Source organism: Crinia signifera, chromosome 5, assembly GCF_055691185.1.
Source record: "Crinia signifera chromosome 5, ASM5569118v1, whole genome shotgun sequence".
Lineage (NCBI taxonomy): Eukaryota > Metazoa > Chordata > Amphibia > Anura > Myobatrachidae > Crinia > Crinia signifera.
The window spans coordinates 283,466,777-283,479,371 of NC_139221.1; the positions used below are offsets into that span (position 1 = coordinate 283,466,777).

A 12,595-nucleotide genomic window follows, 5' to 3' on the forward strand; every position below is an offset into this window, starting at 1 on the left:
CTCGCTAAGCTCCAAATATGCGCAGCCTAGCGAGCAGGCCTCAATTACCCCCCTTAATGTCTTGAGACCTTTGTTGAGGGCTGAGAAGATGCGAGAGTCTACTGTGAATGTCAGTGATGGTCCTCTGTCTCCTGCTGTCCCATGCTGGTTCTAGGTGTGTCTTAGGGGAGTCTCCTGTGTGTTATTAATGCAGAGTTGATGTCTTTATCCCAGAATATTTTGTGTTATTCTGATCATCCAATGGGACTTGGTAAATGGTCTGTGGTGTTTGTGAGGGTACTGTATGGTAAGGCTAGTGTGTCTATGGGCTTATGGTGAGATGTATTGTATCCAACCCTCTGAAGAGGGAGAATGTGCCCATAGCAACCAGTCAGTTTTCAGCTATTGTTGTAGAGTGGCGGATCCACCAAGGGGCAATTAGGGGCGGTCACTCTGGGGACCCCACAAATCAGGGGCCCCCACACTCCAGGTGGGTGACAGGCAGCTGGGTCCGGGCAGCGTGCCCCTGGGGTCTGGGCAGCGTGGAGAGGGCAGGGGGTCCCTGCGGTGGCTGGACAGTCAACGGCGGGGTACCTGCAACAGATGGGAACTAGTTCCCGTCTGCAGCAGGGACCCCGCCACTGCCCATCCGCCGCAGCGTGGGAAGCATTGCTGGGGGATAGAACAGGGTTGCCGACCCTCCCGGAATTTCCGGGAGTCTCCCGAAAATCGTGTCCCCCTCCCAGCCCCCCGGAAGGGTGGGCAACCCTCCCGGATTCAGGGGGGACCCCCGCTGTCCCCCAGATCGCGGCATTAAAATGCCACAATCCTCGGGTCTCAGAGGAGGGGGCGGAGCTAAAATGACACAATCGCCTCATTTTAGCCCCGCCCCCTCCATGGAGATCCGCGAATTAGCTGGTTTACCATCATGGGGGCGGGGTTTAGTGATGTCAAGCTTAAGCCCCGCCCCCTGAGCGGCTGCTGAAAACTCTCCTCTCCGGGCTTCTCCCGGAGAGGAGAATAATAAAGTCGGCAACCCTGGGATAGAAGCCGTGTTCTCCCACTCACCTGCCAGCCCCGCATCTCCCCGCTGCCCTACACTCTTGTCAAACTGTCTCCGGGGGGACCTACCCCGCTCTACCCACCTGATCACCCCAGGTGCCATGAAGAGGCCATGCCCATGCAGCAGCTCCAACTCTGATGGGCAGCATCATTTTTAGCATGCGCAAATAGCAAAACTGTAACAGAGCATGCTGGTATGTGTAGTTCAACAACAGCTGGAGTGTCACAGTTAGCAATCACTGGTCTAGGTGGTGGCGCTGTGTTTAACTAATATTTCTGTTGGGAAGTCCTGCGTAGGCCTAATGAATGAGCTGATATGTGGCCTGCCTTTTACAAGTCTGTCTTTCCAGAATTCATCCTTTCACCTCTGGATAAACAGATAGCTGTAGAGAAATGAGATCCTTTGTATGTGTAGTTACAGCTGGGAGGGTTCTGGGGAAATGTTACTAAGTAAAGCAAAATATAGAGGTGAGTGAGCTCTGAGTTTCGCAGAGATACAGTATAATGTACCGGGGACACAAACTGCAAATGTGATTTCACCATTCCACAGTGTATTTATAGCTTCAGAAGGATTTGTCATCTATAAATAAAGCTGCACCAATGACATTGTCATATCATTGTGCTCTGTGCTTGTGGCAGGATTAGGAATTTTGGCTCCAAATACTTCTGGCCAAATTGCCACCTTACAATTCCCACTCAAATGTATAATGAGGCCAATGCAGTTCTGAAAACTTTGCTCCGACACTATGTGAATGATGGAGAAACTAAAATTGTGAATCATTCCACACTAGGGCCCTTATTCTAGTTGTCTTTCTGACAAAATCCTTCTTAGATGGACAAAACCATGTGCACTGCAGGTGGGGCAGATGTAACTTGTGCAGAGAGAGTTAGATTTGGGTGAGTTCTTTTGTTTCTGTGCAGGGTAAATTCTGGCTGCTTTATTTTTACACTGCAATATAGATCTCACTTTGAAGTAAAACCCCACCCAAATCTAATTCTCTCTGCACAAGTTACATCTGCCCCACCTGCAGTGCACATGGTTTTGTCCCTCTAAGAAGGATTTTGTCAGAAAGAGTGAACTAGAAAAAGGCCCTAGGTACCCTGTTGTAAAGTTTGGATACAGTATCTTCATTTTCATACAGTGGGACAGATGTACTGTACTAAGCTTCAAAAGTGATACAATAGAGAGTGATAAACAACCAGCCAATCAGCTCCTACCTGACATTTTTCAAACACAGTCAGTGACATGGCAGGTAGGAGCTGATTGGCTGGCTGTTTTATCACTCTCCATTTTATCACTTTTTGAAGCTTAGTGCATCTTGCCCACAAAATGTTTTTCATTGTCATTGATGTAGTACTAAGACAAAAAGACTCTAGTATTGTAGTATGGGCACTTATAGATTTTGATATTGAGGGCCTGATTCAGAACTGTTCGCTAGGCTGCATATGTGCCGAACGCAGAATATCAGAAATCAGAATCATAAGAAATTGTACAGATAATAAGTTTCCTAAAAATGTAGCTCAATACGTTTGGGTACTATGTGTTCATGAATCAAATTATAGTTTGCAAAAAAAGGGGGGAATTGGGGGATGGGGGATGGGTTCTAGGGCACTGGGCAGTCTGACCTAAATGAAAAAAGGCTAACTCCAAACAACAAATTTGTATATAGTATGGTCGAGGAGGTGCTCCCTGGGAGTAGGGTAAGTACAATGGAAAGAGATATGTCCAAGAGAGGACATATAGAAGGCTCCCTGGGTGGGGCACAAGCCTTTTGAAAATAAAATTTAGCTTTTATTAGATATGTATTAAAAAATCCCTCAAATGGATGAGGAATATGATACAATCGACATAGAACATGCAGATAGACAAACGTAACGATAACGACAACAATTATTTACAGTATAGTAAGAAAGCAGTGAACATATTAGGGCTTTCTGAATCTACGGTATCCCAGGATATCCGAATATGGTTATAACAAGTGTTTGATGTTATCCTGGTCTAGATACAATTCTAACAGTCTGGAATTAAAGTATAAGGTTGGTGTGAAGATAGCTCATGCAAAAGGGAATGTATCGTTGAAAATTGCTATAATAGCCATTTCCCTTAGATACGTGAGCATAACACAGTCAATTAAAACATCTGTCTGAGTCTTTTTCTTATATTCGGCAAAAAGAAATATCAAGTGAAAAAATGTAGCAAACAATATAAGGTTGTCTAATTGAACTTCACTCTGTTTCAAAAATTACAAAGAGAGTTTCTACAGTGTAACAGATAGTGTCTGCAATCTAAGCAAGGTTGTGGCCATGCCCCCACATGGCCACAACGGGGTTGAGCATGGCTACAATGATGAAATTCATTACAGGGCATAACAACGGTCACCCAGACCAGGGTCGGATTAAGGGGGGGCACAAGGGGTCAGTACCTCTGGGCCCCCTCTATCTAGGGGCCCCCTGTGGTTGGCATGTATTTAAAAAAACAACAACAACTCCCGTGCAGTTTGCGGCCAGTAATGAGAAGTCGGAGGGGGCCCCCCTGTCTAAAGTGACCCTGGGCCCCCCAAAGGCTTAATCCGGCCCTGACCTAGACTACACATTTCGGAAAGTGGACGCCACCTAAGAGTAGGCAAGTATGATTATGATGCCTAACTGCTTTATTACTGTATGTTGTGGTTGATTTACATACTGTATGGGCTGAAATGTAATGGGAGCCAATTTTTGGTCTAATTTTTAAGCAAAAGTCACACATTTTGCAGAGATGGTCAATGTGACAGCCAATGTCAAAGTTCATGAAGAGTCAGCAGTTTTCAGAGAACAAAAATGCCTGGTAAAAATTTGGATCCAAATGTTTTCCCCATGTTAAACATACAACTCTGCCGATGTAATAGAGTCCTGAATCAGCCCCATAGTAAAAACCAATCAACTCTTAACAGTCATTTTACAGGCTGCATTTATAAAAAAAATGACAATAGGAATCTTATTGGTTGGTATTATGGCCACTGTAAGGTTCACAAAGTTGTATCCTTTATGCACCTAAAAAAAAATCACATAAGGCAAATGCAGATATTATTACTATTACGTTCATTTTAATTCAGAGACACTTAAATCTGGGAAATGTGGGCACTACCTTTCCTTATTGAATTATGGGACTGACTCGGACCTCGTGGCACATGTGCGACAATGCTATTTGGTAATTTCCACACTTCTGCACATGCCCCGGAACCTACATATGTGAGCACTGAAACTGTGATCACAGCATTTTGTGGGAGTGGTCCAGACAGCGCAGGTGTGCCTGGACCACTGGGGGGGGCTTCAACCTGAGACATGGCCGGCACGCACCTGGTTGGCAGGGCAGCCTTACCCTGTGCTGGGCAGCCAAACACTGTTAGTTGTAGTTTATCGAATCATCACTAAACTACAACTGATTTTGAATCAGGCCCTAAATACTATATTAAGCTTCCAATGTGGCAACAGGGCAAATGGCAGATTAGAGATGAAAGGAACAATGTTTGGAGAGGTGCCGCATTCACAAATCAATGCATGTGAAATAGGAAGTGAAAAAATACAGCAACTAATCAGATGAAGAGGGTGGGCACAGGGAATTTGGAATGTGTCAACATTCATCGTGTCAAAATGAGAATGTCAACATGGTCATAATGTCAACAATGATGAAATGTTGACAGCTGGAACGGGTCCCTTCCGGATCCAGGCAGTCACGTGATTGTGACTCCTGGGTCAGGCCTCTGATCCTCCAGCGCTCCAAACTCTGAGCATATTTCTCATTGAAATAAAAAATATTTGTGGCCTTCTGAAACGGCACATCCCAGAATGACCTGCCACATACTGCAGTCTCTCAGCTGGTAGTATACCGCAGGACGCCTACCCCCGCTGCACACACTTGTAAAAGGTGCGTAAACCTTTCCGCTGAACTTTCCACTGCTGCAAACTTGAACTTCTAGAAAACTGGAAGAACGTAAAGCGTAGCAAAATATAATTGAATTAAAATGGCATTCGTACATTACTGGTTTTAACATTAAGAAAGTTTGCACATAGTGGAATTTTAAACTGGGCATCTGACTGTGGCTGAGAGCAGAGTGTTTTTACTGGCAGTGAAAATAAAGTTATTTTAACATAACTGTTGAATTGCATCACTGAACACCTGGCAGTCTAGCTTTGAATATGCATATGATCACACAGACGTTCTATTGCACAGAGATTTATATTCTTTGTCAATGCGATAAAGTACACTATCCTGATACTGTTCATTCTATGCAAACCTTAGTTCTCGGTTACCGGGGTCACCTGTAGACCATAGTACAATAAAACATTAAGAGGCTGAATCTTTGGGCACTGAGTATATGGTGTCAGTTTCTTTTTGCCAACATACCCACTCATGCGTTTCAATATGCACTGGGCATAGCACTTGATTATTCGGCCCCAAAAAGTCTAGACTTTTCATTACCTAAAGTACACAGCGTTTTCAGCTATAGAAGACTTAAGAGAATAATTTGAGCGAATATTTTCCATTATTTCATGGACGTGTTTTTTTTAGGACTTTTAATAGGTTGTTTTTATGATGTCATATTCCTTGAGGCAATTAGTCGTGTACGTGTAAATTGCTAACTGGGCTGTGCCATGATTGGCTCTCTGGAGAGCGTTGAATTAATTGAACCTTCTGAGAAGTCTGCTGCACAGGAGTCAGTAACGTACACATGTGTAACAGACTATGTGGCAGGTGCAGAATTGTGTCTTGCTCTGAGCAGAAACAGGACAGTAGGTGCCTGCATATGTGCCCGTGCAGTTTTGCATCATTTGGCCATGTGCACCCGTATCTGCTGAAATAGGTGATTTGGAGATGTTCTATTTTGGGCAAAGTACAGTGTGGCAATGACGGTATTCTGGCACTAGTTGGGACGCCACCATCCGTCAGGATGCTGACCACATCCATATGTAACTGTAAATAGATGCAGACTGGGACAGAGACACATCTATAACACCTGACAAAGTTTTATTATTTGTGAGAGGTTGGCACAGGTGTCAATAGTGGACGATGATGGGGAAAATGGTAATCAGCACTAGTGAACCACCCGTGAATGCCTATTTACTGATGTAGCGGTGCTGCGTGACTATTGGTGAGTTTTCCTTTGCTTGGGCAGAGATTATGCTTCTGTGCGCAGATTTATGTAAAACTTTTGTTTTATACATGAGACTGGAGTTTTTGTTTTATACATGAGACTGGAGTTTTTGTTTTATACATGAGACTGGAGTTTTTGTTTTATACATGAGACTGGAGTTTTTGTTTTATACATGAGACTGGAGTTTTTGTTTTTCATGTTGAAGCCAACACACCACCACCACCCTGTAGAACTCCATATACTGTATCTTCATGTAGGATGAGATGATACTGAATAGTAAATACACCACCATACAGCCAAAACAGTAACACATGGAATACAGTATATGCAGCTACACAGAAGCATAGAATTTGACAGCACATAAGAACCATTTGGCCAAATTATTCTATCCATGTACACACAGCCAATGTAAAATGCCAATAGGTAGACAAATCCCCTCCATATTGCTTTACACCCAACCACATGCTCTATATCCATAGACCTTTACATGACATACTGTATAGCCAATATAAGTCTTGAAGATCACCATAAATAATAAAGACAAAATATTATCAAACACCAGCATATGCCCATAATTCCTCACATCACAACAGGTAGTATAAAGAGGAATATGAGACTACAGGATATAGCTTTATGTTACTATATTCCCTTCTGCCATCACCCATGGCCAAGTGTAATCACCCCAAAGTAGGAAGAAACCATGCTAATAGCAGTGGCAGTGTTGTTACTCCTCATATCTGTCTGTCCCACAATGCCCATCTCTCATTAAAGAAGAGTATGTGAGGTTGGGGTTGTCTACAATTGTAAAGTGCAACGGAATCTGCTGCGCTATATAAGAAACTGTAAATAAATAAATAAATAAATAAGGGACGGTGCATTGGTGCAGGATAAACAGCAAACAAGGGAAATATATTTAGTCTATATCCAAGTGGACCTTGCCCACCCACCTCCCCCTTAACCTAACTCACCACTCCAAAAGTCTAAACAATTTCGTAGGTCATAAGGCTCCTTTAACCAACTTGGATCTAGCATCTACCATCACATATATGACCCTGAAAACACTCTTACTTGTGACTACCAGTCCACAACCTCCTCATCAAATTCTAAAAGGGTAAGCAAGTCTCCTGGAGCTTGCGTTGCACAAAACCCATCCAGGAGGTCCTGAGAGGCCGATGATGCAATTCCGATGAATCATGCCATTGGACAATATTAGAACACATTTAAAATATAACTAATTACATATCTATAAAAGGGTCAGATGAAAAGTTTACTGATTAATATTATTATTATTATTATAATTTTATTTATAAGGCGCCACAAGTGTTTCGCAGAGCCGTACAATGGAACAATACAGGGAGACAAAACTTGGCATAACATTGAATAAATAACAAAAGTAGAGTACAAATAAAGAGCACCACAGTTCAATACACATAAGTAGTGAGGACTCAATCAACATACAAATAGAGGCTTGAGGTCAATGATGGAGATGGGTATGCAGACGAAGATGGTCACTGAGTGTTGGAGTATAGGAGAGCTGTGAGTGAAATGTGAAGAGAAGTGGGCTTTGACAACAGGAGGGAAGAGAGCCCTGCTCGGAGGAGCTTACAATCTAGTAGGAAGGGGAGACAGACAGATTACAAGAGGTGCAAGCAAGTGGGTGGTGGCTAGATAGCAGGATGTAAGGCAAGGGGTCGGAGAACCAGCTGGTTTATGCAGTGGAAGGGTACGCTTTGATTAATACATTGCTCATATTAGGTCATCTGAAAATTCAAGGACTAGGACGATTCTGCACAACTTGATGATTTCTTTCTTTATATTCTTTTTTTGTTTAAATGAAATAAAAATGTCATTAAAGCTAAACTAAGCAGTAAAAACAAAAACAAGAACAAAGGTTCACTTAAGGATGACTATAATGCTATATCTTCAAAAGTAACATAAATATTGAATTTACAAAACATAGGCACTTGGCCAATGTGAGGGAGGAAATGGTTATGAAATCTTTCACTTCGAAAATACAACAAATTAGAACTTCACATCTGTAATAAAAAAAAAAAATGCAGCAAGCGAGTATGAAGTGAAAACAGAACATAAATCTTAGGCCATTTAGAAAATTAATTCCTGTGTAATTGAAAACCACAGAAGTGCTGAATTAGTATTGAGTCATCTCTTGAAATAATATTGTGTTTCTCTCTGATTTAATCTGCAGACACCTACCAGTAGCAATTATCGTGTGGGTTCATTTATATGCTAATAATAGGATCGCTGAGTAATGTCACACACACACATACACACACACACCTGCTAAATGCTAACATTAAAATTGAAACTGCGGTTAATTTTCTGTAATCGGCTAACAATTTCCATGGAATATGTTTTAATTTTTTATATCATCATCACCAATTATAGTCATTAAATATATATTTTTTCATGTTGCCCTTGTATTTGTGATTGAATACAATCTATACTCACCTAATTGCAATATGTTATGAGTAGGTTGGAATGCAATGTAAAAGAGAAACGGTGTCGGCGGCTCCGGTGTCGGCGGCTCCGGTGTCGGCGGCTCCGAGGTCGGCGTCCTGTCTGAAGAAAATCCATGGTGGACCTGTGGAGGGAAATCCTACTCACCAGGTCCTCCATGGATGGTCTTGTGTCTTCTGTCTTCTTTTCCAGGGCTTATTTATTTATCTTCTTTCTTCTTTCTTCTTCTTTACGCTGCCGGCAGCTCCCGGGACTTTCAGAGCTTCAGAGATGTTTCCTCCTCGACGTCTGGACTAAGAATGAATTCTAGCCAATCAGGAGCCGACTTTACTGGCTCCTGATTGGCCGCTAGGCGGCTCCTGATTGTGTGTTTTGTGTACTATTTTTTTAACTGTGGAACTACAAGTGCCAGCGGGCCCTTTAATGCCCAGCAGGCTGGGACTTGTGGTTCTCCAAGTCCCAGCTTGCTGGCACTTGTAGTGCCACAGTAAAAAACAATAGTTTAATCTTTTTTTTACACTTGAATCAGCCCGATGCCCACCGCCCAGGGGCATCGGGGACAGTACCAGGCTTCAGCCTGGTCAGATAAGTCCTGGAGGGGGGGACCCCTTCATTGGGGGGGTCCCCACTCCCCCAGGGCCCCTGGCCAGGCTGACTGGTCGGTAGGGATGAATGCTTTGGCCGGGGGGACTTGTATAAAAAGTCTCCCCCCGGCTGTGGCATTACCCTGCTGGCTGGTTTTGCCTGGGGCTGGTTCCTAAAATACGGGGGACCCCTACTCATTTTGTCCCCCATATTTTGGGAACCAGCCCCAGAGCAGGAGCCTGGGGCTGGTTGTTAAAAATCAGGGAACCCCTATTTGTCAGGTTCCCTGATTTTTAATTACCGGCTCCAGGCTCTGTCAGCCTGGTGCTGGTTTCGGCTGTGGGGGGGACCCCACGCCGTTTTTTTATTTATTTAATTTTATTTATTTTTACACCGCAGCCTGCACAGATCTGACTGATCCGTGCAGGCTAAAACGAGAATACGACAGGAAAATGATGTTCTATTTTTCTGCCGTATTTTCAGGGACAAAAGCAGCCGTATTTTCTATACGGCTGCTTAGTAAATCAGGAACCACCATTCTTTTGAATGGTGATTTCTGTCGTATCCTATCGATGGTGTAGACATTCGTATTTGTAAATACAAATATGAATGTTCCATCCCTAGGACTACGAATTGTTGTATTTTGGGGATAGAAAATCCCGAAAATACAAATTCGTAAAAAAAAGGTGCATTTCTCCCTACGAATACACCTTTTTTCTACGAATCCATTTTGGTAAATTTCCCCCGTAATGTCACACATTTCAGGCTTGGCAATGGATCAGACCCAATTGCTTAGCAGACAATTCTCTAAATTGGTATACAACTTTATAACCTGGGTCCTTTTTCCCTTGCACCCACATTAGTTAAGCCCAATGGCTTCTTAATACAATTTACTCAGTTATAATAACAGAGAGGGCAATTGGGCCTAATTGACTATACAGATATTAGTCAGAACACTGCCTTTCTGCTGAATATCCTGCAAAGTAGTGTTCAATTGGGGCTATTGAAACAAAATACAAGTTATCATCACCATATTGACCAACAAGGGTGCAGAGTGTAAAGTCGGGGGAATGGGGTGGAACTGAGTTCCACCACCTCTACTGGTGAGGTGGAACTAGTCCCACCCCAATCTTGGCCCTGCACAGTAATTCTTAACAGAAAAGCATTATAGTTTGCCGAAAGGTGCCAAAAACCCTACCAGAGGCACTGGCTCTTCCTAATGGGGGGATTGGAGTAAGAGGAACGACAGTAGGTCTCCAGGACCACTTTAAGCCCTGCAAGGGTGTCTGGGAAATCACTAGTGGACCCCACATGCACACAGTGCCACACAAATATTGATGTGGTGAATGGCATTTGTGTGGTTATCTTGATATAGCTGGGGAAAGCAGGATAGCAAGGGCGATAGTGTGATACCCCAGCTCTGATAATAACACAGGATGCTATAACTCAACAATCAGAAGCGTTCTGTGTTTTAGCACATTTCCCTTGTCCTGCCCTGCAAAAGAGAATGAAGTAATGATAGGCATACCTCATTTAGGGGAATTCAAATGAAAATCACCAAGTGCGAAATTACTCTTTAACAATGTACACCTAAAGGGCCAGATGTAATAAGCTTTAAAAGCGATAAAATGGAGAGTGATAAACAGCCAGCCAATCAGCTACTATCTGTCATGTCACAGACTGATTGAAAAAATGTCAGGCAGGAGCTGATTGGTTGGTGGTTTATCACTCTCCATTTTATGACTTTTGAAGCTTAGTGCATCTGGCCCCAAAAGAGCAAAAGCTCCCGGTAATATCAGACATGCAATATAAAACATATTCAGAAATAGCGGCAACACTGCAACACTAACCTGGTCTAAGGTGAACAGACACTTCCGCTGGCATCACTTGGCTGCTTGCCTCCTTGCTACTCACAACCTGTAAATGCACTGACGGACTTTCTATCAAATCTGCTCTGCACCCCTTGGATTTTAAATTCAAAACAGTGTCACATCTTTCGCTCTCTGCTGAATCCGCCATAAAATCCTGTTAGAAGAGAATGAAAACAAAAGCAGAGAATAAGCAGATGGGCTTTCAAAACTTCTCAAAGGGCCGGCCAAGTATGCTGCTTCAGCAGGAAGCATTATTGTTTAATATCATTAATTCCCAAACACAGATTTTGTAGTTAAGATTTTATTGCAATACTAAATAAAGAAGCTTGGGCTCTGTGGTTACATGTAATAATGAAACAATTATAATTAGTAACATTTTCCTGCTGGTTAACATGGGACTACAGATGGAAAAATATTAATCAACTGAGCAGAATAACTTGTATAATTTCCTTAGATGTCAGAACAGCTCTTTATTTTTAGGAGTTGGTTGTGGATTGCTGCCATATTTCTATGAATATCTGCACATCTCAAGCCAATTTGTGCCTACACTAGGGGACCTGATTTCCCTTGAACTACCCCAGCAGCTCCCCATGAGTCCTTCATCCGATTTGGCCATTTATCGCATGTAAAAATAGCACGGAAGGACTCCCAGGGAGCTGCCAGGTGATTTAGCTCATGTGCAAGAGTTCAGTCTTATGATCCGTTCCGATGTGAATGCAATTTGTCCGCTTTTAGCCCAGTTGCTTGGGCCAATCTGTCAGAATCATGTGAAATCAGCCTAAATCGCAAAAGTGTATGGCTATCTTAAATAGCAACAGTGTATGTTACAGTATTTTTAGATTTTATTTACTTTTTTATGTTTTATTACATTCATAAATTTTAATTTTTTTTAAATAATAAGTGGATTATTTGCTCATAGCCACTAAGCAGCTTTTTCCTATCATTTGTTAGAATGTACTTGATGAATGCTATCTATCTAGAAGCTGATTGCTGGTTGCTGATATAGGTCAGCTTTGCATATTGATCTTGCGCACTGGCTATCTATAAACAGTGCAATGTGTTCACCCCCTGCACCAGGGGCGGATTGATAAATCTGGCCCAGGACAAATCCTAGAGCGGCCCAAGGGGGTGAGGGGGGGTTTACGATTCGGGTTGCCCCTTGGTGGTGTGGTAACACTGGCGGGAGCCGGGGGGAGGGGGGAGTGGTGGGGGAATGGCCCGGCAGAGAGACAAGGAGCAGGTGCTGGGTGGAAAGGGGAGAGTGTGTGTGGAAAACAAGTAAACAAAAAAAACATGCCTAAGCACACATAAATAGGTATCCTATCAACACTGTTTATGCCTAAAGTTATACCTTACTTTTTATATGTACACACTGTCGGCCCTTCCCTGCACTTGCTGCTTTGTGGTGGAGTGAAGAAGAGAGGAGAAGGCTGGCTGGCTGACTTCAGTGTCAATGCGGCGCTGCGGCGCAAAGGCCCATGGGAAGAG

General features: G+C 43.1%; 1 protein-coding gene across 1 annotated transcript in view; it reads right to left on the minus strand.

Moving 5' to 3' along the window:
• The window catches only part of ITGB8 (integrin subunit beta 8), a 135,779-nt gene that overhangs the window by 71,259 nt on the left and 51,925 nt on the right, over positions 1–12,595 (minus strand). Inside the window, exon 3 of the mRNA XM_083189134.1 lies at positions 11,087–11,261. Within this exon, the coding sequence (XP_083045260.1) occupies positions 11,087–11,261 (175 nt within the window). The remainder of the gene's footprint in view (positions 1–11,086; positions 11,262–12,595) is intronic.